Here is a 27,121-nt window from a genome sequence, read left to right on the forward strand (position 1 = left end):
CTACCTAAATATCTATTCAAAAGGGGACTAGTTAAATAAATATTGTATACAATTAAGTAGGATGCAGCCATTAAAGAGAATGATACTGCTTTCCATATAGTAACAAATAATATCTCCAAGATATAACTGATAATAGAAGCAAATGGTAGATATGTATATAGTATAAAGCCATTTGTGTTTTTAAAAATTAGGCCTGTATGAAATATGTAATATTTCTCTGGAAAGATACACAGCAAAGTGGTCGTAGTGATTTCCTTCAGAGAGGGAAACTCCGTGGCTTAGAAAATGAGACTCCCCGTCCCCATTAATATTCCTTTGGGCCTTTTGGATTCTTGTGCTGTAACTAAGTCTGTATAATCCAGCTATTTTTATTTTGGGTAAAGGTTTTATGACAGCAGATGAAAGAAAATTATTTGACCACCTCAAATCTCCTCACCTGAAATACTGGGTTCCATTCATCTGGTTCGGAAATCTGGCTGCTAAAGCCCGGAAGGAAGGTAGAATCAGAGACAGTGTCGATCTGCAATCATTGATGACTGTAAGTACATTGTAAATTGCCAAAAGAAAAAAATGCTAATCAGAGACCAACAGGCACCTGGATGCGACCATTGGACCAGGATGAATCTGTTTTGTTTTATTAAGAGCCCTCAACATGCAGGACCAGCATAGCACACAGGTTCTGATTCAGACTGATTGGCAGTAGTTGCTTGGAAGCTCTGTATGAAACAGAAGTAGGCTTGTAATATGCCCTGTAAGAAAGTGGCCCTTCACTGTCCCACCATGCCTGCCAGGGACTCTGCAGGACCTGGTGCATCCCTGGCTCCAGGGCCTCCCCAGTCTCTTCCCCCAGTTGGAATATTTCAAGGTTAGGCAGCTTTTCAGATGCTTCACGAAATAAAATTGTGTTTTTATTCAATGAAATAGTACTAAATTCACCTGAGAAACAAAGTAATGTGAGGGCTAGAGGGATTTGTGCCATGGTGGTAGTCTCTGGCCTGGACCAGCCTAAGAGAAGTGAAGGATTTTAAAACAGCTCCCAAATGAGTGTGAACTCTTCTTCCCAATCTCAAATAATGATTTATGTGCCATAGTGGGGGAAAAAATCAATGGGTACCAGTCCTTCCTGCTCTGAAGAAAGATAGATTTTCTGTCAATTATAAACATCTCATTTGTGGGGGGGTGAGGGTTAGGATGGATTTCTTTTTTCTAAGATCTATAGTAAGCATGTTTTCAAAAGGGAGAAACAACAAAAATATCTGATCTCCACATAATTTACCAAAATGGCTAGAAATGACTTGTTTAAAACATTAACCACTGCCTTCCCATCACCTCTTCAGACCAATGTCACGTTGGAAATTATGGGTTTGGTAGGAGATACTTCTGTGAAGTCTTGACTTATCTTAATATTGAAACATATATATTCAAATGTACTTTTTTGTACATTTTTTAATGACATTCATTGCTTGTTATTTTCAGAATTTTCCTTTGCGGTGGCCTTCAGAACCAATGTCTGAGCCGTACAAAGGCAGTCCCATCATTTCACAGACATAGTCATAAAAGCCATGGCCACATTCCTAGTCCCACCACACCCATCACTTCAGTAAATCATGTTTTATCTGTTTCTGACTTAGGAAATGAACCGGTACCGCTCTTGGTGCAGCCTCTTGTTTGGTTACGACTGGGTTGGGATCCCGCTGGTTTACACCCAGGTATTGAACACCATGCACGTGACTTTTTGTTTCTGTGTGCCCACTGCGGCACCTGCTGGGGCAGCCAGTGCCACGCTCTCACTGGGTTTCTCTCTGTTCCAGGTTGTCACTCTGGCCGTCTACACCTTCTTCTTTGCATGCCTGATTGGACGCCAGTTTTTGGATCCCACCGTAGGCTACGCAGGGCATGACTTAGATCTTTACATTCCAATCTTTACTCTTCTCCAATTCTTCTTCTATGCAGGATGGCTCAAGGTAACCACCAGTCCCAGTGCCATGAGACCCCCTCTGTAATCTCTGTCATGTTCAGACTCTGCATGTGAGTCCTCCACTGAGTCTTGCAAATCATTCCTGAGTGAGTCACAGGGAGATTTAATATTTAATAACTCAGAGATATTATTACTTTTCAACCAGGGATTAAAGTGACAGGGATGTGGGTGAGCCCCATATTGCAGCAACAGAAGCAGCTCATTTTTGCAAAGAGATAAGAAGACTCTTTTACAGCTCTTGATTTTTTGAAGTCTTTGTGTGCATCCCGTTAGGATTACAATAATGTAAGTAAAGTAATAACTGTACCTGCACTGATATTTTATACCACAATAAACACCTAGGCAGTAAAAGAGAGTAAATAAGAAGTCTTGTATATTAGACTTAAGCATTAATATTGTATTATTATCTTGGTTCTTCTCAACTCTGTACATAGTTAGCTGCAGTTTCCTGAAGTCCCACTAGCTGTTCCACAACAGTAAATGCATCCCGTTTGCAAAACCAGAACTGAGACTCAGAAAAGAATTCATCAAGCCCTGGCCAGTGTGGCTCAGTGGGTTGGGTGTCATCTGCAAGGCAAGGGGTCACTGGTTCGGTTCCTGGTCTGGGCACATGCCTGGGTTGTAGGTTCAGTCCCTGATATTTCTCTCCCTCTCTTTCTCTCTCTGTTCCCCTCTCTCTAAAAATAAATAAAAAGAAAATAGCCCTGGCTGCTCTGGCTCAGGGAATTGAGTGCCGGCCTGTGAATCAATGGGCCCCAGATTTGATTCCTAGTCAGGGCGCATGCCTGGGTTTTGGGCCAGGTTCCCAGTAAGGGGTGCACGGGAGGCAACATACATTGATGTTTCTCTCTCTCTCTCTCTCTCTCTCTCTCTCTCTGTCTCTCTCTCTCCCTCTCCCTCTCCCTCTCCCTCTCCCTCTCTCTCCTTCCCTTCTCCTCTCTCTGAAAAAAAAAATATTAAAAAAAAAAAAAGAAAAGAAAGAAGGAAGGAAGGAAAGGAAGAAAAGAGTTCATTGAAATCAAAACCAGAAACACCAGAACTAATGACACCATCTGGTTTGCCAGTAAATTAAAACCAGGTTAGAACAGTGAGGATGACTTGTCCAGTTGTAGGTGTGAAACTTTATTTATTCCCACCACCACCTCCTCTCACCTCTCCCTTAGGTGTATGTGTAAATATCAGATGTCTGATTCTTCCATCACTTTGGGGAACTTCTCAAAGAGAAGTACAGTATGTGCTGAAAAAATATTGGAGACTTGGGTTACGTTTGGCTAATTGAAATCTAATGACAGTGTGAAGAGGACATTAATAACACGGAATCTCCCAGTGGCTGAGGTCCCAGCAGCCGCGTCGTGTTGGAGGGCGCCAGCGGGGCTTCCGGGTGCGGCAGCATCTCCCTGCAGATCCTTTCCTTTCATTTCCGTTTGAATATCAACCAGAAAAAATAAGTTATGTTGGCATTTTAAATTATACCTCAAAGAATAAAGGCATATCCTTTACAAATGGCAAAAACATTTTTAACCAGATGACAATAATTCTTATTTCTTTTTTACCCCATTAGGACAAAGAAAGAGCAAAAGAGACTAACATTCTCATTTCCCGTTAGAGCAGAGAGTAGATTCTATTTTTGTAAACAGAAAAATCACCAAAATTGGCCCAAATGCTTAATTATTCTGGTGTTTTGTTGTCTTTCCCCCTGAGTTGTGCTGAGCTTTTCAGTCTTTGCTTTGTGTCCATGTGAGGTGTTCGGGCCTTATAGGGAACAGTTAGTTCCTGCCTTCTGACATGCCCTCTAAAATAATGTTCTTTCCTTTTATAAAATACTTTTAAAGAAAAAATATGGGAAGACAACCTTAGCTCCATTAAGGCATAGGCGACTATAGGCAAGTAAGTTTTTCCACCATAGACTGCATCTCAATTTTTGAACAGCTGTTTTATCTTGACCATTCTAATATTTTTAAGTCTTTTCAAAGTATAGAAAATCCATCCAACCTTGTGAAGAGTATATAATTCCGTTATTTCCTAGAAATGGAGACTCCAATTTTTACTAAGAAAGTAAAAAATGTCTTTGTGAGATAGTTTATTCAGAAACATAGATACCATTTTGGTCATTAATTGTAGGCTCTACTTCTATATGCAGGACTGATCCCATAGGAGTAAAATTCTGGATATAATAAAAACATTTTTAAGGCCTACCCAGTGGCCCATGTAATTTAAGGAAAACCCCAGGCAGGAAAGGGAGGCAGCCCCTTAGAACTTTCAGTAAGGGACTTGGATGTGGATGCTGCCTGAGGCCGACTGGTTCAGACCCTGCCTAGGCTGTCCCTCAGGATGAGGGAGATGGGGGTTCCGAACCCTGGCCTCAGGTAAAATCTCCCAGGGCCTTTACCCAACACTGCCACCTGGGCTCAGCCTCACACCCATGAAATCGAAATTTCTGGGGGAGGGACCCAGGCATCACTTATTTTAAAAGCTCCACAGGAGCGTTTGATGTTCAGCCCAGGTTGAGAACAGCTGCTCTAAGTGGTTTGACTTAAATCCTAAAAAACAAGTAAGTAGCTTTTCTAGAAACTACTCATCAACAGTCCCTTTATTTTATCCACTGGTAAGTTTTCCCCATTTAGGCCCAATGAAAAATCACACACGCACACACCCAGATAGAAAAACAAAAGGGAATTACTCAAAACTGAGAATAACAGGTGAGTCATATTGGCATTAAATCTCTCATCAAGAAGGCTATTCCATCAGGAGCACCGTGAGCACATATACCATTGACCAACTATTAGAAGGAAAATGATAAGAAGCCACCTAAGCTTTTCCCAGTGGGAAAACTTACTACTAGATAACAGTAAATCCCTTAGGGTAAAACTAAGACAGACAGATGCCAGCTGTATGGCTTACTAGCTCTTTGACTCATTCATTTAACAGTTATGTCCAATAATTATTAAGGCTCCTTGTATTATTTTCTTTAATTGTGGTTTAAATCTTTCTTTGCTGTTTCAACCATTCCCAGGTGTACATTTTGTCTCGTCACCTGGGCCTTTGTAAATTCCTTCAGAGCACAGACCGAGTGTGCCCCTCAACACGACTAGCGCCTGCCTCGCATATTATCAGCTCTCCTTCAGTAGTCACTGGTTTGATCTGTGCTTGCAGATCAGTTATCTGACCCCTAAAGGGGCTTTTACAAAGGGCCTGCGTTGTCATCAGCTCAATAGACAGATCTCTTGGAGAGCCTGCCTGTGCAGGTGCATCTCTCCTGGTCTGAGAGCCAAGTCTCATTTGCTGATAAATACGTGTATCTCTGTATACAGAACAACCCACTCCTCCCTAGGCTTCATATTATAAAAGTGACAAAAGAAAGCAGAGAGTGAAACAGGAATCATCTTCAACCTTCATTCTTAGTCTTCTCAAGCATCATGATTGACTTATTCTGTGTTCTCCACTGCAGGTAGCTGAGCAGCTTATCAACCCTTTTGGAGAAGATGATGATGATTTTGAAACCAACTGGTGCATTGACAGGAATTTGCAGGTGAGATGAGCATTTTTCCCCTTTACAAACATTAGCAATATGTTACTTGTGATGTTTCAATTCTAAACAGACTGTGAACACAGGGCCCAGAACTTCGGAGCTTTAACCACAAGTGAAGGAGTTTTGGCCCTTCAGTGTCGTCTAAGGGCCTTTCGGAGCCTCACAGGTCCCAGATCTCAGTCCCAGTCTACTTTCAAGTAGAATTTCAAGCCAGTTTCCTTTGTAGCTTTTATTACTAGTGTTACACAGAACAAAATTTTAATTCATTCTTTAATCTGTTTCCTATTGCCACCCAGAGAGGTGCCACCCAGCGACATAGAGTGGCAACCAGACACAATCCGATGTGAGTTCCCAAACTCCTACCGTGTAGGTGCTGGCAGTCAGATGCCCATCAGCTGGACCCTGGGAGCACGGGCCACATTGGTCTGTATCTCAAATCAGCCTGAATCGCACCAAAAGGACCTCAGGGCCCTTACCCTGAGGCATTATTCCAGGATGAACCGGCATGAGATAATTTTCCTTTTAGGCAAAACTCCCCTCAGACCATTCTCTACCCTGAGAACTATGAAAAAACCTTCCTCTTGTCTATTCATTTCAAGCCCTCACTCAGCCTTTGAACAGGTTCAAACATTTCACCATCCGTCACTGAGGACAAGGAGAGGCTGAAAAAAAAGGCAAGCCACTCCAGCTTGGTAGGTGGCAGTTTTAACAAGCAAGGGGGAACACTTACATGCAAGGCTTGTCTTAGGCGACCACAAGATGGAGTAGATCTGCGAAGCCACTCAGAAGTTTATACAGAGGCCTTGACTGTCTGGGTTCAGTCATGTACATCATCCTGATGGTCTTAAGAACCCATTGCTCTCTCAAGCCTGCATCCTTGAAAATGGCTCCCCCTGTGACCAGAACACACATTTCAAGGATGGGGAGCAGGGTGACCTGGGTCCAGCTCCTGGGTCATCTGGTGGTCACACCCTCTCCTTCACCTCCCTCAATAATCACACTGTCTGCTAGGAAGAAAGCATAATGCTTAATGCATAATGCCACTCACTCTATAAAGATCAGATTCCCAGAGAATTCATCATGCATCAGTTGGTCAAAGTCAAGAGAGCCCACGATAGCCCCAAGCAGTAGAGAGTGTTGACATACTTTTCCAAACCAACAAAAGCTCAAGGCCCATAAGAAATTATATCAACTGTAAATGTGTTTATGGAATCAACAGAATCGGGTACTGAGAATCTTTGGCTTCCTGCAATACCTGGGATTTGCGGTGGCTATTGGGATAGCCACTAGACAATATGGTAACTTTGAGCAAAGAAGAAAAAGCTGCTTCTCATGCCTCCAGGTAAGAAGCAGCTCCACTCTGAGGAACATGGCTCTATGAGCCCAGTCTGGGCAGTTCCACGGCCCCACTTAGCCCCCACGGTCAAATGCTCTCATGCAGTAAACAGCATGTGCAACTCTCTGCAGCAGCCCTGGTTGCAGCAAATAAGAACTAGAGATATCTGTATATTCGCTGACCAGGCTGTGTTCCATCCCACTCCAAATCCCATCCACCCTATGGAATTTCCTCTGTGCAATTCACATCTGGATCATTCTAACACTGTCCCAATAATTCTAGGTCTCCCTTTTAGCTGTGGATGAAATGCACATGAGCTTACCCAAGATGAGGAAGGACATCTACTGGGACGATTCTGCCGCTCGGCCACCGTATACACTGGCAGCTGCCGACTACTGCATACCCTCATTTCTGGGGTCGACAGTCGAAATGGGGTAAGTGCATTCTTAAAAAAAGCATCAATATTTAGAAAATAAGTAAGCCTGATCTTTTTTTACTCTGTTCTTGAAGTTACTTTCATTACAGCTTTTAATTATTAATATCTTATAAATTTCAGATATAATTAACATGCACAAGGGAGTTAGAGAGTAGAGATGTAGTTTCCGGTTTAAATATGGTGTGTGTGTGGTTGGGGGGGTGGGCGTGCGAGCAAGCATGTTTTGGGGTAATTTGCATTTTACATTGTTTTTATACCACAGCAAACTTTTCCAATATTTGTGAGACTATTCTCTTTTTTTCTTGCAATTTGAAGAGTAGTTTAATTATTTAATTATGTAGGCATTTATTATTTAATTAATACACTTAACTAAGTGTATTTTTAACTTATTGATTTTAAAAAGAGAGAAATGGGGAGAGAGAGAGAGAACGAGAGAGAAACATTGATTTGTTTTTCCATTTATTTAGGCATTCATTGGTTGATTCTTGTATGTGCCCTGACTGGGGATCAAACCTGAAACCCTGGCATAGAGGGATATTGCTCTAACCATCTGAGCTACCTGGCCAGGGTTAAATGTATTTTTTAACAAGTATTTATTGAGCATGTACCATGTGCAGGCATGGTATTAGACTTCTTGGAGACAAGTGAATCTTAAGGAATGAGATGAGTGTTACCAAGTTTTCCTTAAGATTATAATTCAGTCCAACTGTGTTCAGTGTACAAGTCAGTCTCTGCTCCGTGGTTTTAACATAACAGTCTGTCCCTGTGCACAACAAGCTTTAAATAAATGAGCCAAGGCCTGAAGTAAATCATGCACAGTTCTTGAATAATTTTATTAAATCTGATAATGTATTTGATTTTGGAGAAATGTGTGAATATGGGGGAAGTTGAAGTATATTTGCTGAAGGCAGATGCCACAGTTTCCAAGTAACTTAAAAAGAATATGGACAAATTTAGAAAAGGAAGAAGAAACCTCCCTAAAATTACAGAAAAAGGAAAAACTTGTGGAATTTTTCTTATCACTTTTGGGAAAACTATGGTTTGTTCCCTGAGGCAGGCTCAGAGCAGATTTGTGAAGCAATTTGTAATTCTGCGGCACTCTGAATTGCCATGTGCACCCCTTCTTCCCCGCCCCCGCCCCCAGTTTTCAGCCCTCTTTCCCTATTGTTTAAAAAAAATCAACTGAGTACGTTTTCAAGATCCTCTTGCCTTTACTCAGTGATTCATGAGTCAGGCAGCACCCAGTCTAGCAGATAGACAGGAACTCCGAGGAGGAACAAGGGAGCGATGCCAGGCAAATAAGCAGGTTGGTGATTGCAAGGTTCCTTTTCTTAGGGATGGCAGGGGCCTGTCAGGCAGATACCCAGCTGGGGCTGATCAGCTGATTGCTGATGGGCTGGCTTAAGGTTGCATTTCTGGGAGAGCAGACACTGTATTTAAGTCTCCATGTAGTGATGTGGGACCTATCAAAGGGTCTTCATTTGAGGCTTCTTGTTTTGTTTAACACTCCTGTCAGGATATCTAGCTTCAGTCCTATTTCCACAAGGCTTTACTCTTAGCCAAATGTCTCCTAATCCCCATAAATAGTGATTGGTAGTGTTCATCCTCCAAAGGAACCTCTGAGACTGACAGCCCTTCAAGACACAAAGAAAAGGAGGATGAAGTAGCACTTCAAGAGGTGTGGTATATGTTAAGGCAATTAAGGAACCAGGAGATTGGCCCTGTCCTCAAGAACACCTTAGAGAAGGTCACCTGATCCAGGCCAGACTTGCTTCCCCTTCTAGAGAGAAGTGCTGAGCCAGGGCCCTCCTGTCCAAGGGCTTCTTCCCGCCAGGGAGCTCCTACCGCCCCAGCCGATAGCTCCGTCTTCATCAATAGTCATTTCCTGTTGTTTGCGCTACTCAGCATTTCTGCAGTGGCAGTTTCATGGATGTCTGGCAACCTTTGCGATTTTGAAAATTAATAGATGCTTTTCTGTGAGTTTGGTTTTAGATAATTAAATATGCTTTAACCTTCCCCTCCATTCCCATCATTGATTAATGCAAAGTATTTGAAGATCTAACTTGGAACAGTAGAGAGCCCAGCCCCCGTGATGGGGCCAGGGAATTAGTGTGATGACTCCATCTGGTCTCCCAGTGCTACTGTCCACTTGGTTGTTTTTGCATGCTGGTTAAACTGATTTTTTTTTTGGCCTCAAGATTTTTATGTTGATCCACATATTCATCCTAATCATCATAATTTTACAATCCTATCAAGTGCTCACATTCTTTAGTGCATATTAAAATATGCACTTCTTTTATTTCTAAATATCAAAACATAGAATTAGGGCTTTACAAGACCTCAGAGAAAATACCTACCCCAAAAGATTATTGGGAAAATTAAACAGGATTATAAACATAAAAACACTCCAGATATAACTATACAGCATTATTATTATCCACTACTACAGGTCTCTTAATTGTGGATATCAAACTTAGTTACAGAAAGATTAAACAAAGCTAAGCTGTTTTTCAAATTAAATTCTAATCCTGTAAATTTGGGACAGAAAATAAATGCTTGAGAGACAATCAGGAGATGCAGTGTTGAAGAATGCAGTGAGAAGTCATCAGATGTCAGAGAGACTCTTCTAATTAAGATGGTCTGTTTACTAGCATGACAGGGACAGGCCCCAGCAAGGCCAGAGCTTGTTAAGGGAGGTTTTCATGAGACATTTAAATGAACTCCACTAGGACCAAGTGATCAGAGAAACCACTAGGCGAAAGCTCACTTGACCTCGACTTTGTCTGTGAACGAGGACCATGGAAGGGCAGCCTCACAGTCCAGGAAAGATCCCTCAAGAATATAGGCATTTGGAAGGCAGAGCTCCCAGGAATGCCCTCTTTGATCCATTAGTGTCTCTCAGTTTGGCTTTTCTCTCCACTGGCTCAGCTTTCAGGCAGTTGTCCCTTCTTGATGGTAAAATGACATGATGGCAGCCAGCAGCTCCAGGAATACACCTATCTTCTTAGCAAATCCTATGGAAAGAGTGCATCTCTTTCCAACTCTTAAAACTGAAATACTAGATTTGCTGTGATTGGCTGAGCTTGGCTAACATACTCATTTCTGAACCAATCGCTATGGGCAGGAAGACATAGTATTCTGATTAGCCAAGGCTGCTTGACCTGTTCTTGTTTGGACCAAGGGGTGTGGTCAGCCCCAACCAACCATTTGGAATGAGTGCTATCTTAAGAAAAATTAGGATGATATTACCAGGAAAGGGGTAAATGGTTTGCCAGGCTGGCAAAACAATAGATGTCCTCTAAAATCATAATAGATAATTCCCTGAGCATTGAATTAATTGCCCACCAATCAAATACAAGGTCAATATCAAGTGATCCATCTGACCAAGGCTCAGGTGAAAGGGAAGATTAAAATAATGGTTATTGTAGCACAGGTGGGTCTGCTGATGATGGCTGAGCCACAGTGAGCTCTTCACATCAAGGTGAAGACCAGGTATCAACATCATATGGATGCACATATTTCAGAAAAGTGTTTTCTGCTTGATAAATACATACAATCCTTTCCTGAGTAAGACTTTTTTGTTTTCTTATTCTATTTAAGGTGTATGTTCCCAGCATATTTAATTCAGAAATCAAATTTCCCTTATCTTTTCATATCAACATTTTAGGTTTGTAACTACAATTCCCATGACCCAGAAATTCTAAAATCAAGCCAACGCCCTTCAGTAACTGAGCAAAAGTGCCGCTCAAGGGCAACCTGAGAAATCACTCCGCTTCATCGCAGTCAGCACACTGTTGTTCCCACATAAAAAGGGAACTCCTTGGAGGCAGTTTTTTTGTTCTCTATTCAGGAATGTGTCCAAAATATTACCCTATCTTCTACATATGTACCAAATATACACTACTGAAATCAGTTTTTTCCTTTTGCATCCCAAGTACAGATTTAACACATCATGTTTTCCCTTTTATCTTCACATATGGAATGTGCTCACTCATTTGTCAAAGTAAAAAATTTTAAGCCCTATAATATGGTAGGTTCTAGGCCAGATGCTCGAGACAGGCAAAAAATAAAACTGCCTCTTAAACTCTTAACAAGGAGACAAGTTATAATGTGGGAAATGAGAAATGCTTAGAGCCTTAGGGAGCACAATGAAGAGACATTCCACCTAGCTTCATGAATCAGAGAAGGCTTCTTGGAATTGAGGGGGTCTAACATGCATCTATAAGAATTAATTAAGAACTGGTTAAGGAGTGTGGGAGATTTCACCAAGGGCACATTCCAGACCAATGGGAGCCAAGACAGAAAAGAATGATAATGTTTTTAGAGTATTATTTTTAAAATTTCAACTTTATTGAAGTATTGTTGACAAATAACCTGTAAGATATTTAAAGTATACCTGTGGCAACTTAATATTCATATACATTGTGAAAGGATTCCCCCACCTAGTTAATTATCACATCTATCACCTCACATAGTTGCCTTTTTTTAGGAGAGGGTGAGAATATTTAAATTCTCTCTTAGCAAAGTTCAGTTATACAACAGTGTTATCAGTGATAGTCACAGCGGTTTTCATTAGATCCTCAGGCCTTATTCGTCTCCTACCTGAAAGTCTGTATCCTTGTACCAGTGTCTCCCCATCCCCTACCCCCACCCCAGCCCCTAGCAACCACTTTTCTGCTCTCTGTCTCTATTAGAGCAACAATTTGACATGCAGAGCAGAGGAGCCAAGACATGAATCCAGAGAGGGAGGTAAGGGCTGATTACAGAAGGTCTAATAGTCTGGGTAAAGAGCTTCAACCTTTCTCCAAAGCTATGAAACGACACAGTCACATTTGTGTTTTAGATAGGTTAGCCTAGCAGCTGGCTAAAGATGAATGGCTAGAGAAAAGACTCCAGCCAAAGAGACCCACTAGCAGGCTGTGAACATAGTTTAGACAGGAGACGAGAAGGGCCTGAACTAGGTTGGCATTAGAAGGGATGTAGACAGTGGAGAAGGCATAGGGGCAGATTCAAGACAGGAGAAGTTAAGAACAACTGTGTGATTGGTAATGGACAAAAGACAATAGAGAGAAGAAAAGTAGGAGCTGCTCAGAGGAAAAATTGATGGGCTCCCCTATGCTTGTTTTGAATTTGAGGCATCTCCAGGCGATTCACGGATGACCAGCAGGATATGCATTTCACTGCTATCCGTACCTGGGTTTTTAGTAGAGCCCTAAAGTGGGTGGGAGCACCCAGGAACAGTGTCAAGTACAAAAGATAGAACAATGCCATTTAAAGGGTCATCAGAGGAAAAGGAGTCCTTTAAAGAGTCAGTACAGAAGTAGTCAGTACGGATGCAGGAGATGAACCCAGAGAATCCCTTGTTGTAGAGGGCAAGGCTACAAAGTCTCAATGCAAAGCCTGAAAAATGTCATAGGAGTTTGAATTTTAAGGTCATGAGAGACAAGTGAGAGGACTGGGCAGAAGCTAAATTGCAGTAAATTGAGGCGTGATTGGGAGGTAAGGATTAAGACTGCCAGTGAAAACTAGTTTTTAAATACAATCTTATTGTGGAAAAGTTCAAACATATATAAAAGTAGAGAACAAGTCATAATAAACTTCCAGGAACCCACCTTCAAGTGTCAAATTATGGCCAACCTTGGTTTATCCATAATCCCACTCACCTTTACCCTCCCTGCCTCTGGATCATTGTGAAGCAAATGCAACCACAATTCCACTTACTAAGAGACAAAAATAAAACAAAGTTTTATCCTCAAAATAATTCCTTTATTAATTAAAAACCTATGGACTACTTTTTTTTTTTTTTTTGAGAAATCTGGATTGGGGGAAGAGTCAGACTAGACAGTATCCAGTAAGAGACATGGAGTTGAGGGTAATGGCATATTTCTTTAAGGACATTTAAGGATGGGAGCACATTAAGCATTTTTCAAAAGGAAGGAGAAGCTGCCCTCCTCCCTGCTGCCACCATTCCGAAGAAGTTCTCTCACCATCTCTGCTGAAGTTTGCTTTGTGTCCTGGTCTTGTTTGGACAGATTCATTGGAAAGACTCCTCTGGCCTTTACTGCAGAACTGTCTGCTGTATGGCTCAGGGTGCCTTTCATCAGGGAGCAATTTGTCTCAGACATCAGTAGGGAAAAGAAAGCTTTGCCTCTCCTGGGCAACTCTTACACTATTTATCTTACAGACTGTGAGTTTTATTATTGATGATGGTCTCCTTTTGGCTGCCAAAAGCTGAAACTTAGATTTGTAGCCCACCTGTAGTAAGTCTGTGGGGCTTGGGGGCACGTATTGCTAGGTCTCATCTTGTCATTGTTCTTTTTTCTAGCTCTCCTAGAGTAGCCTAAGTTTATGAATTATTGCATTGTATGTACTTTATAAGCCACGTCAAACCCTTTATGAGATAAAGCAAGATGTAATAAAGAAACAAAATGATAAATCTTCTTGCTCTGGCAAAGGAAGGAAAAAGCATAGGCTGAGCCCAAGGAGCCCTCTGGAGGATAAGGAAGACCCGGGAGCTGGGGGGTTGAGGGAGCAAGATCCTGGAGAAAATACGGGGGAGCCTGGGAGCCGGGCTAGTCACCAGGAGGGGCCTCAGCACTTGGGCTGGAGGGAGGGGCTGAGGCCGAAGGGAGGGACGGTGGGGAGGTGGAGCCCATGCAGCTAGTGACACGGGACTCAGTGTTCAGTCCACATCCACTCATCTAGTGTCTTAACCCAGAGGAAGCTTCAATGAGGCCCATCTTACTCTGTCCAATCTGTGACCAAAAAGCCTCCATTTTGAAATTATATTTTGTAATTTCTAACACTAAGTGCTGAATTTCTGTCTCCCAGTCTTTGTATGGGCATATTAAAAGTCAACTTCACAATGTCCACTCTGAATGAAAAGAGGACAGTTGAAAATCTGAACTGAACACCCAAAACAGAAATTTCTATTTACAAAAATATTTATTTTCACAAATATACCTGTCTTGAGCATTTAATAAATAATATTGATTATCGTGTGGCCAGCACTGTCCACTTAATAAACTGTTCTATGAATTAACTGAGCAATGAAAAAAACCTTTCCTATTTGAACTCTTTTCCATCACACAGCTGAGATGACTTCATTTTAATTTGATTAGTATATTCTTTTGTCATAATGTGAAACACTGATCTGCTGTTTTAATTGAGGCATCTTTTCATTAGTTTAACCATGGAGACACTATTAACCAAGGTTTAAAAAACTGCCTGAAAAAAAAAAAAAAAAAAACAGAAGAATCGTCCCTAAGAGGCTCACCAAGAAAACACACCCAAGCTCTGGAATAAAAATGGGTCTTCTTTGGGCAAAAGTCAACACTATGCTTGATAAACCTCACGTCACCAAAACAGACTTAGGATGTTTAGGCTCAAGCCAGCAATGCTGAAAATAAATTTCTGCTTAAAACAAAAAACAGAAAGTAAGGTCCAGGCCTAGCCTACCACACACAGCTCACTTGAGGTGGAATAAGCATTCCATTCTTCATGTTATACCATCACAAGTTGCTCCAAAATTCTTATAATTTTTTAAATACTTGGAATTATCCATTAGCACAACTTGCTAAGTTTCTGAGGAATGGAATACATGGAAATTAAAGACCCAAAGTTTCACAACTCCCTTTAATCTTGCCTTGAAAATCAGAATGGCCAATGGTAAAGAGCAATAATCCCTTAAAGGCATTGGAAAACCCTAACAAAAAATATACATCCAGAGCAACTAAAGGCTTCAGAATTCTGGAGCATTACAAAACGAATCACACAAGCACATCATGAGGGTGTGGGGGTGTGCACTTGGGCTGTGCTCTTTCTAAGTGCCCTAATCCAGATGCACGTGCTCAGCCCCTGAACCTCAAACTGCTGACTGAGATCCTGTTCACAGAACGCTGTTTCATCGGGCTTTCCGCCAGGGTTCAGACCGGCCAGAGTTTCCCCACACTTACAGTCAGTGCAAGGAAGGTGTCCGTGAAGTCAACTAAGGACTCATTTAGTACAGAGGAGAAATATTCAAATTTTTGTTAGAGTTCCTCCTATTTAAGAGTTGAGGAATTTATTTAAGATTTACATAAAACTATAACCACCTACCCGGAAATAATGACTTCTACTTATCTATCTTCATTCCAAAAATTCTAAGAATATATAATAGTAATACAACTACTTTTTTGCAATTATACAAAATGTATTTAGTGTACATAAACATTTAGAATTATATAGTAGTTCCAAAGTATCCTTAGTGATATTAACACAAATGTACCAAAATATGTATTTTAGTGAGGAAAGACTTTATTACAGTGTGGTTAAATATACTTCTAGATGGATGTTTTATTCAGTAATCCTTCCTTAGCCAACTACATTCAAATATCTTTTACTTTACAAGGAAAGACATAACAATGCATGTGTGTGCCATAAACAACCGAAAATATCTTGAATTCTGAATCACCCACTTGAACAAAAATGTATTCTTGGAACATTGATTTTCACTTAATGCACCAGAAAGGAAGGAGAGGTGGAACCTCCCGAGGAGATGAATGTGCATTAGGTTAATAATTTTAGAGCTTAGCCCCGGGGCTCTCTCATATGCCGGCTTGGGGTGGCCATCGATGCTCTGACCTTCTGAAAGTTACGAAAGGTATAGATGGCTTAATTTTCTTTTCTAACAGAACTGTAGAATACGACAGTACTAAAAGGTGGGGGACAGTAAGTGAACCCCTACTTTGGGCCACAATTTCTCTTTGCATCAGCCGGTGAAGACCACAGCCAGAGTGGTAACATGAGGCTGGATACACCTGTCCTTGAACCAGATTTGCTGTCGTGCTTGGTCCAAACCAGCAGAGAAGTAATGGAGACACAGAGGTCGGGTTGCCAGCTTTGTGTGCCTCTCTGAGCTAAGCGTGCCTCTTATGGTGCTCCACTAGCTCAAAAGTGTCCCCAGCAAAGGAGCAGAGAGAGGACTGGGAGGACACACCTTCCGTCCCCTGGATGTTCCTGACAGCGCTTGGCCCCACACATCCCACCCCACTCAGCCTGAGGGTTACCTTGCCCAGCTTAGAAATCCTTGACTGCAGCTTTGAGGGTGATTCTGCAGCGCAGAAGGTTAAAAATCACAGCATTTGCCTCTAATGGGTCTGAAGAGTACACTTTGCCTTGCCTGTGAATAAATGCCCCTCCATATACTGTGCCTTTTTGCCCTGACAGATTTTCAGGCAAATTATCGGCTCCCTCCAAGCCTGACTTTGTGTGCACTACCGATTTGCAAACAATAAATCTGACATGAAAAGGACTCATATAAATATCATTTTCCTAAATTTTTCATTTCAATTCTGTTAAATGCCTTCTTATTATTTGAATTTAAAATGTCAAAACACCACTTTCAAACTGGCACAGAAGGATAAAAGGCAAGCATCACCCAGTTTTATACCTGTCTTTTGAAGCTCTATATTTACCTCATCACACTGGAGAAGAGGGTCACTTTGTAAAAAGCTTGTTTGAAAAAAAAACACATTTACTTTATGAGTGTCTTCCGGGTTCTTCTGGTCTTTCCATCTTAGACACACCCCAGGAATCCTGAGCGTGGGCTGCCATCTGCCTGCCGCTGACCCATCTCCTGTGTCTTCTTTGTTATGGCAACCAGAGGCCAAGAGTGTTCTTCCGCACCCCTTACCAGCCCAAGCACCTTTGCCAGGGCCTTTCATTAACTCACCACTGCTGCTGCTCTCGGAGATTCATCATTAGCAAGAAAGATTGTGGGGCTGATAGTTTTGTAGGTACTCAATAGATACTTTGAAAAATTGGGAGGTTGTTTTTATAATACTTGAAATTCAAGTAGGAACACTGACCCCAATCCAGATAATAATCCGACCTGTAGAAATAATTCGCACTTTCCATCCTTCTAGAGCAGGGGTGTCAAACTCATTTTCACCGGGGGCCACATCAGCCTCAAGGTTGCCTTCAAAGGGCTGAATGTAGAGCTCCTTGCCCCTAGTTAACAAGTAGTTACATTTATACAGTCCTAAAATTACATTTGGTCCTTTGAAGGCAACCTCGAGGCTGATGTGGCCCCCAGTGAAAATGAGTTTGACACCCCTGCTCTAGACCAAATGATAACCAACTACCCTGATGAGCTTAATGCAACCTATTTTGTCTCCTGCACCAACCCTTCCCCCTCCCTTCAAAAACAGCCCAATACATGGCACAGCCTTTCTCACTCACTTTTTCTATATTTCTGTATGCATGATTTCAGGTGCAGCAAATGTGTCTGTACTGCAGGGTTTGGCAATGCCTGCAAATGGCACAAAACATAACATTGTGAGGTAAGGTCAAGCGGCCCCACCACCTGAGTGGCCCTATTTTCCTTCCCTCAAATAATCCAGCTTCCCCTCCTCTGTGTATTTCCTCTTTATTCACCCAGTGCCCTAGTCTCACCACTAAATGGCGGTTACAGCATCACTTCAAATGTGTTAGTTGTTGAGAGGCAGCTCCGAGGTGTAGTAACACATTTTTAAAAGACGCTCTTGCCCTGGCTGGTGTGGCTCAGTGGATTGAGCGCCAGCCTGCAAACCACAGGGTTACCCATTCAACTCCCAGTCAGGGCACATGCCTGGGTTGCAGGCCAAGTCCTCAGTTTGGGACATGCAAGAGGCAACACACTTTGATGTTTCCCTCTCTTTCTCCCTCCTTTCCCCTTTCTCTAAAAATAAAGAAATAAAATCTTAAAAAAAAAAATAAAGGGCACTCTTGAAGGAGAAGACGGAGTGACTTTGAGGCGGACAATGCTATTTCCTCCAATCACATCAACAAGTCAGTGGTGATTCAGAAACCACTTCTGAAAGTTTGCCAGTCATCAAAAGAGTTCTTTTTATATCTTTTCTACTCTCCAGAGTTTTCCCACATATAGATTACTCCCTTTCAACCCCCAAGCAACCTGTGAGGCAGATAGAGTAAGGTAAGCTTGTCCCCAGTTTACTGAGTTTGGTGTTAGGTTCCGAAGAGACTAACTGGGTCTCCTAGGGTCACACAGCTAGTTAGTGTCAGCTGGGCAGCAGTGATCCTGGATCCACCAGCTCCCCCAATAAATGATTTTTCCCACCACAGAGTCAGTTCTCAAATTCCATCTTCTGGACACTAATGGCTGCATGGCACTTTCCATGAATGTCCCCTTCTCTAATTACCTGCCTAGCTCAGTCCAAGTGACTTCCAGAATATAAGACCCAGCTTTTTCAGCTGACCTTCTCTAATGTATAGCAATATAATGAGGGTGCTGACATCCTATCATATACTATTTCTGCTGCAATTGTTTGGGGGTGTTTCAGGTGGTATTATATTTGGGCCTATGCTAAGGGTGCACTTTAAAAATCAAATAAAGAAAAATAGAAAGTCTAAAAGTTCCTAACAGTTAGACCCAAGCCTCCCAAGTGGTAAATAAAAATCTTTTCATGTACAGCAGGTCCTTGAATAATATCTCATTCAATATCATTTTATTATAATGTTTAGGAGATGCTGTAAGAACTTAACTCTTGTGTATATTGATTAGGCTATAGTAAAATTGATTTCCTTATCTGTCATTTCATTTAAAGTCACATAACTTATTGATGGTGTTAAGGGGGAATTATGTATCCTATTCTGTATACTCTAAGTCTTAAACTATGTTGTCTTTTTTTTACATATTTTTTAAAATTTTTTATTGTTGTTTTTTACAGTTGTCCCCAGTTTTCCCCCATTACTCTCCCCTGCCTACCCACTCCCCCTCCAATACTCAATCCTCCCCCCTCATTGTCCATCCCGTGAGTCCCCTATTCCTGTTCCTGGACTTGACCTTTCCCCTTCTTTTCCCCATTAACCCCTTCCCCCTCCCCTCTAGTCACTGTCAGTTTGTTCTTTATTTTCATGTCTCTGGTTCTGTTTTGCTTGCTTGTGTGTTTTGTTGATTAGGTTCTACTTAGAGGTGAGATCATATGGTATTTTCCCTCACTGCCTGGCTTACTTCACTTAGCATAATGCTCTCCAGTTCCATCCATGCTGTTGCAAATGGTAGGAGCTCCTTCTTTCTTTCTGCTGCATAGAATTCCATTGTGTAAATGTACCATAGTTTTTTTATCCATTCATTTACTGCTGGGCACTTAGGTTGCTTCCAGCACTTGACTATTGTAAATTGTGCTGCTATGAACATTGGGTGCAAAGGTTCTTTTGGATTGGTGTTTCAGGATTCTTAGGGTATAATCCCAGCAGTAGAATTGCTGGGTCAAAAGGCAGTTCCATCTTTAGCTTACTGAGGAAATTCCATACTGCTGTCCACAGTGGCTGCACCAGTCTGCATTTCCACCAAAAGAGCACTAGGGCTCCCTTTCTCCACATCCTCACCAGCACCTGTTGTTTGTTTATTTGTTTATGATGGCCATTCTGTATTTTGTTCTTAAACTGCAGTTTCCATGTTATATTGGGAACCATGACTATCAGACAAAAGAGATGGATATTGTGTGTCAGCGATGAATCCCTCGTGGAAGATTTCATTTAGAAGAAAGTTCACGAGGTTCATCATGGAGGGAGGCCACACTGCTCTTGGGTAGTGTACAGACTGGAGGGCTTCCCCCGTCATTTCAGCATGAGTTTCATAAAACTGCCTCACAGGTCACAGCCCACTGAGTGTCCTTCTAAAGACCCATTTTCTGACTGACAGTGTGGAAAGTTCCCAAATCCTGTTTCTTATTCAAAACATTCCTGTTTTACAATAATTAATGTTGCTTTCCAGGTAGCTTTGCCTGCTTGTACACTACCACCAAATGACATAAGGCTAGCTGTGCTCTCCTTTCTCAAGCACCATCCAGAGCTCTCCACTGCCTCCAGGTTCGAGCCTGAGTGCCTCTGCCTGGCCTGTGAGACTCTCCCTAGCACAGCCTGAGGCTGCCATTCTAGCCTCATGCCTGACCCCACCCAGCGTTTCATGCTGACTCAAGTATTTCCTTTTCCTCACAAACACCCTAAACTCTCCTGCTACATTATTCACTCATCGCTTCTTTCACCTGAGTACTCTGTCCTTTCTCTGCCTATCTGATTCCTGCTCTGTGTGAAAAGTCCAACTCAAAAACTGTCTTTATTCCAATTTTACCTATTTATGTATAGTTGACCCTTGAGCAACACAGGTTTGGGCAGCATGGGTCTACTAATATGGGGATTTCTTTTCAATCAATACTGTAAATGTGTTTTCCTTATAATTTTCTTAGTAACACTATTTTCTCTCACTTACTTCATTGTGAGAATACAGTATATAATACATACAACATACCAAATATATGTTTACTGAGTGTTTGCTACTGGTAAGGTTTCTGGTCAACAGCAGGCAATTAGTAGTTAAGTTTTTGGAGGGTCAAAAGTTCAGGTTGATTTTCAGTGACCTTAACCCCCATGCTGTTCAAGGATCAGTGGCACATGCCTTTACCCTCCTTTTAAATTGTGTTACATTGAACTTAATGCAACCAATTTGTTCATGCTAGATGCTCAGTACACGTGGTTGGGTAGGTGGATAGATCCCACGCGTCTGCACCACCATCTCACGAGGCAGGAAGGAGCAGTAGGGTCTTGATGTCAGTCAGTGAATCAACAGAACATCAACAAAAACATTGGCCTTTGTGCAGTCTGCTCTTCACATGTGGTCCATTCTCCCCGTTCTGTGGCCCAGGGCCTCATTCAAATGTGCATAACTACCACACCAGTGCATAGTGAGAATATCTGGGAGTTTCTCTTTTAGGACTCCTGAAATTTTGAAATAATAATAACATGTTTTTTCCTAGATTTTTTTTGTTAATTCTTACAATATTGTGTAGTTCAGGAAAACAAATCCTGAACAAAAAGTCAAGGTCCCAAACGGAGGCTACAGGCCTGTCTACCTCAATTCCCAGGGCTCATCAGCAAGGCGGTCTTATGAACAGCTGCACTTGCTGCTCTTCCGTGTCCTCCCTAACTACATGGTTCCTGAGGTGTGACCTCAGATCCAACCTAATGAAACCCAACCAGCAGGGTCACGGGCCGCTGGAGCATGAGTCTGCATTTCTCAAGTCAGTGTAACAGAATCTGAGCCAGCACAGAAGGCTATCTGGTAGCCAAGGGCATGGCTGGGGCTGCAGAATAACAGCTCAAGGCTGTAATCGGACGCCATCCCAGGACCTTTAACCAGTTAATCATCTTGATCACCCATCTTTTATTCATAAACACGAGGAGTGATGTTTTCTTTTCACTGCTCCCTTTGCCCCTTCAGGCTACACCAACAATATGCTGTCCTTACCTTTTCCTTTTGTTACATAAAATGCACCTGGCATAGTTAAAGCGTCTTGTCACCATGGATGTCAACATGAACACTAGACCAGGACGGCCTGATCACTGTCACTCCCAGAGCCAACATAGTGCTTGTAGTTTAAGGGCAAAGCCTTAAGTGGTTCTTCAAACCTCATTATGACTGTAAAGCCAGAGATGTGAGACAGAGAACCAGGCAATCTGAGGCAGGAGTAGGCCTTAGCCCTTATCGTTATTTCAATTACCCATTTTATTTCAGCCTTGAAGAACTTTTAAAATCATAGAGTCTTTTGTGTCTTAAATGTTAAAAATTCTCAGCAATAGCAAATCCCTCACACTTACTCCTTCAGGAAGCCCACCTACAGTGTGAGGCCACACCACCTCAATGGCTGTCCTGTCTCCACAAGGCCCACGAATGTCATGGTGATTAAAGACGAAGGCTTCAGAGTCAGACTTCTGGGTGTGGCCCTCATTAGCTACATAGCCTCAGTGATTCTCTCTGGGCCTCAGTTTCCTCATCTGTAACCTGTGAATAGTAATAACAGTACCAACTCACATGGCTAGTGTGGTAATTAAGTGGATTAATGCATGGGAGATCAGAAAATGTTGGCACTTATCTGCCCTGTCTTAAATTTAGCCATGATCCATTGTTTTAGGAATTGATTGGGTCCTGGGAAAATATGGCCTAAGTTCATCTATAATGTGGGAGAAAGAACACAAAGTATATCTTTTTTTTTAATGTTCAAGTCTCTAGATCAGTGATTCTCAAAGTGTGATCTGGGGACCCCTGCAGATCCCCAAGACCCAAGTCCTTAAGGTCAAAACTGTTATTTTCTTTTACTGAGAAGTAATTGACATAGATCACCATATGAGTTCATACAGCACAATGGCTTGATCGATACTGTGAAATGATTACCACAATAGGTATAGCTGACATCCATCTTCTCATGTAGATGTAATGAAATGAAGGAAAAGAAGGAAATAACAAGGGAAAAAAATTTTGTCCTTGTGATGAGAGAACTCTTAGGATTTACTCTCCTAACAGCCCTCCTATGTGCCCCCAGCAGTGCCATCTCTGGCAACAGCGTGTTCGTGACACCAGAATGTTCCTCCTTTCCCACTCTCATTCTTTCATGATGTGCAGTGGAATTTTCCAGAGGCTACACACCACATGGTGATGTCATCACCTAACAGTTAGTGGGATGTGTGCTTGTACCTTCTTGCATTTTTTAATATTGTCAGTCATCATTTCTAACAGGGTACACAGCAACATCTACAACCCACATAAACAAATCTCTTTGAGGTGCTCAATCATGTTTAAGAGTTTAAAGGAATCCCGCAACCAGAAATGCCGGGGGCCTCTGCTCGACCATTCCCAGTGGAAGTCACCCGCCCTACCCATCTCAAAATCTCCAATGCAAAAATACCAACTTGTGCTTAACTTTGAGACTCTGCCCCCAAAGACAGGCCCCTGAAGTTGCCATTCTGTGTTTCAGGCTGCCTGGGTCTGAGTGCTCTGGCGACGAGTGGCTGTGGGACACTGAGAAGCACGGCCATCGCCACTCCATGATCCGAAGAGTCAAGAGGTTCCTGAGTGCCCACGAGCACCCCTCCAGCCCCAGGAGCGGAAGCTATGGGAGGCAGGCCAGTGACAGCTCCGTGTTCTTCCCTCAGAGAGACCTCAGCCCAGCCAGGGATCTGCTGGATGTGCCCTTGAGGAGCGCCCACCACACCTCCCGGAAGCAGTTCTCCCCAGAGGGGGACCCCAAGCTATACTCCAGCCTGGGGGAACTGTCCACGATCAGGGAGACTAGCCGGACGAGCACCTTACAGAGCCTGACCCCACAGTCCAGTGTGAAGGCCTCCCCCACCAAAATGCCGCAGGTCCCCGCAGTGCTGATCACAGCACCAGGGCCCACGTCAGACGGCCCGCACTGGGACTCCACAGCCTCCATCCAGAGCTTTGAGTTCACCGGGGTTCCGCCAAGCAGCACTGGGCATCGGGAAGACCCCGTGGGACTGATCCTATTTCCCTCAGGGGAGGGGACACCTCCTCCAGGCCCCAGGCCCCAGACTATTTCAGCCGAAGCTGAGAGGAACATTTTCAAGTTTGCCGCTGAGGAAGACCCTTTTGAGAATGACAAGTTCCCAAAAAGGTGGAGCCTCCCGGGGTTCCTGGAGTCCAGCCACACTGCCCTAGCAGGCCAGAGCCCGGAGCCCGCAAACCCTGAGCCGCCTCTTTTACTTGACACAGAAACATCCTCAGAGACCAGCGGCATCACCTTCGTGGCTGGCCCTCAGGCCTCTACTGACGTGCTGTATTTAATGGAAAACCTGGACACCAAGGAAACGGATATCCTAGAATTTAACCATGAGCAAAGAGAGGAATCTCCCAGAGGAATGCCAGAAAGTTCTAAGGCCTGGTCCTAGTCTAAATTTCTACTTTCCCAAAAGTTCAACCTTAGTTCCAGAACACACCTGTGGGCTGGTTAATATTTTAAAAAATGATCATACCACATAAGCTATTTAAAGTTTGAAGGGCATTATAATCCTGGCTTTCTCAGAACTAATAAAATCAAGCTCGTTCACATCATTTGCCACAAAGTGGTTTTCATGGGCGCTACACTGGCCACAGCAATCTCTCTTAACCAAATAAGGAATCTTAAATACGTGTATGATTTATAAATTGATAGACTGTTAGCTTTGGAAAGCACTTTGTAGGTCATAACCCAACCCCCTAGTTTTGCAAATAGGGAGACAAAGGATTCCCTATATGTTTCCTTTGTTTTTCTTCTTGCCTTCAATTATAAAGACAGGGAGATGGATCATAAAATGCCTCAAAAGCCTCGTTCTAGTTATAATATTTTTGTTTGAGGCTTTCTAACCATTTCACTCCCACTCGCTCCACTATTATTATCACTTCCATACTCCTAAGCTTCATCAGTATCAGATAGCTTCATCTCTCTCCAATTTCCCTTTCTACTTTCACAACTTCATTTTTCTCTCTTCCCCTTCAGTCTCCCATCCTTTTCTCCTCCCCTCCTTCCTAGTCTTGCTCCTTCTCTAATGACTAATCTGTCCCACCTTGCAAATTATAACAGTTTCTCTTGCCAACTCTGTTGCGTTCTTCTTGGCATGATTTTCAAAATATGAGGCATTGGCAAAGCCTCCAACAGAAAAACCAAAGAAGTCAGCAAATCCAGTTCAACACGCTTCCAGCTCCACACTGGGCGGGGGGGAGTGGGCGCCAACACTCTCCCACCACACCCTCGGCAGCCACGGCCATTTCCTTCTGCGTCCACTCTAAGTCTGGAACACTGGAGAAAACTGAGGCCAAGATGGGCATGAAACTTGTGCAACCAAATGCTATGGAACCAAAGAATGACAAAGCTTGAATGTATTTTACTCAAACTCTTAAAGCAAAATCCCAACCATGTCACAATGTGGGACCAGTGACTATCTGCCAGGTTGTTTGGGGCGAGATAGGATGTTGGAACTGGGGGTTTCGGGGGCCCGGGACTGCACCATGGGGATGGGCGTGGACTCACTCCAAGGAGCTCTGGGGTGGCTGTTTGTTGGGGGCCCCAGTTTTGTCTGGAAGGCCATGTTTTATGAGTACTGCTCTCCTAGTTCTGTCATGTGATGAAGCTTGACTACATATGGTTTCAAAAATAAAATAACTCTAATAGCTACCACTTATTGAGTGCTCACAGTGCTCCAGGAAGCAGCAGGTAATGTTCACAGGTGACCTCACTAATCCTTACAGGAATCTTACGAATTAATATACTATTATCTCTGTTTTCAAGGTGAAGAAAACAGAGGGTTTGGAGAGGTGAAGTAACTTGACTAAAAACAGCCAGGAAGTGGCAGGGCTCAGTCTCAGACCCAGATTTCTCTGGCGCAGGAAGTGCGCTCCCTCACTGTGCTGTCTGCAAGGCCCTGGGTCTGCCAGCAGTTCGCCTGGAATTCTGAAGGATGTCCTAGGAAGACCAGGCCTGAAGCTCTCCAGCTTCAGAGGCCTCCCTGCTGAAGTCTGCCTGCATCTTTTGTGCATGCATTCAGGAGGGCATTGCTCCACCTGTGAGGCCTGGCCATAGTCCTCTGTTTTTCTGAAAGAAGAAGTTGGCAGGGCCCTCCCTTCCCCCCCCTCAACCCCCCCCCCCCCGATATACAGTGTTATAATTTGCCCATTTTCACGGAGCATCGCAGCAGCTAAACAGACCACCCCAGCTGCCTGACAGCCATGATGTTTACTTTAACTGGCCTTTCTTCAAGGACTACCAGGAAATAATATTGGAAGAAATGCCGTACATTGATGGTTTTCTCTGTTGGTAGACAGTGTTACTACCTGGCGAGGCAGTGATATCCCCAAAGCATCCCATATACACTAGGGGACCAGGCCCCAGGATAACACCTCTACAAGGCAGGAACCTAACCTCCTCCCAGCCTTGCTCTTTCAGATGTTTCAGCGGAAGTCCCTCTACTCTCCTCTCTTTGGCTTTATCTATTGCTCAAATGCAAATGTTTCTACTTAGCTGCTTGTGAAATATGATCAATTTTTGGTGCCTAAATCCAAGGTGATCAGTTATGGACCTTGATAAACAGAATCATACATTTTGTAGGGCCCAAGGGAGTGTGGCTTATCGCTGCTTTCATCCATCCCTCATGTGCCTTCGTCCAGAGAATTATTTAATTTCCTTGATATTTCATCAAAATCTGTGGTGGCCTCCTATTTCCTCCTTGCACTGAAAACTGAACAATGATCCATTCAATGAGCTATCACCTGGGTTTCTGATTTTTCCAGTAGAACAAGTGGAGAGTGACATGTAACCACTGTTTAATTGGCATCTACTTGACAAACATTAGTGATTACTGTAGTAAATTTATCTGATTTACTAATGACATGTAGTGTCCCTTCATATACTTCTTAATTCTGTTGGGACCCTGCTTTTGAAAATTGCCTTTTCAAGTTCTTTGCCCTTTTATCTATATTTCTCCTGTTGCTTTTCAGGAGTTCCTTCTAGGTTTTAGAATGATCATAGACCCTTGTTGGTTTTGGACATCACAACAGTCTTTTCCAATCCTTTGTGTGTCTGATAAAAGTATCACTGGCATTCTTTGTTGAATAGAAATCCATAATTTTTATATAATCAAGTTCATCAATATTTTTGTTTTATTCTTTTGAAGTTTTGAAAAAAATCTTTCCCACCCCTATGTCCTGATTATTCTCCTACCATTTTTTCTATTATCTTTTCAACACTCGGTAGGGATCCAGTTTTATTTTTCTCTATAAAGTGAGGGAGTTTCTCTCAATCCTTCCTATTAAAAGGCCAATTATAAGTTCCATGAATTTCTTGCAAATTAGAGACTGGTATAAAATAAAATAGAATCTGAGAGAACTAAAAAATAGGGTGGTATGAATGGAAAAGAGAAATCTGAGTCCTAATCTCATAAAACTCTAGATCCTCTCCACAGAATACAAAATTTCTCCAAATGTATCATCCACTCTTATCTTCCAACTGGTGATTTTCCCCCTTCCAGTGTCTG

At 42.6% G+C, this 27,121-nt stretch overlaps 1 protein-coding gene across 4 annotated transcripts in view; it reads left to right on the top strand.

The window, feature by feature from the left end:
* Positions 1-25,269, top strand: part of BEST3 (bestrophin 3) — a 42,042-nt gene extending 16,773 nt beyond the window's left edge. For all 4 annotated transcript variants that reach the window (XM_036018687.1, XM_036018689.1, XM_036018688.1 and 1 more), the window contains 6 exons: positions 384-538; positions 1,632-1,709; positions 1,812-1,964; positions 5,427-5,507; positions 7,126-7,277; positions 23,071-25,269. In XM_036018687.1, coding sequence (XP_035874580.1) covers positions 384-538; positions 1,632-1,709; positions 1,812-1,964; positions 5,427-5,507; positions 7,126-7,277; positions 23,071-24,004 — 1,553 coding nt within the window. In that variant the 3' untranslated portion in view covers positions 24,005-25,269. The remainder of the gene's footprint in view (positions 1-383; positions 539-1,631; positions 1,710-1,811; positions 1,965-5,426; positions 5,508-7,125; positions 7,278-23,070) is intronic.
* The last annotated feature ends 1,852 nt before the right edge of the window (positions 25,270-27,121 follow it).

The sequence above is a fragment of the Phyllostomus discolor genome, chromosome 2 (assembly GCF_004126475.2).
Source record: "Phyllostomus discolor isolate MPI-MPIP mPhyDis1 chromosome 2, mPhyDis1.pri.v3, whole genome shotgun sequence".
Taxonomy (NCBI): domain Eukaryota; kingdom Metazoa; phylum Chordata; class Mammalia; order Chiroptera; family Phyllostomidae; genus Phyllostomus; species Phyllostomus discolor.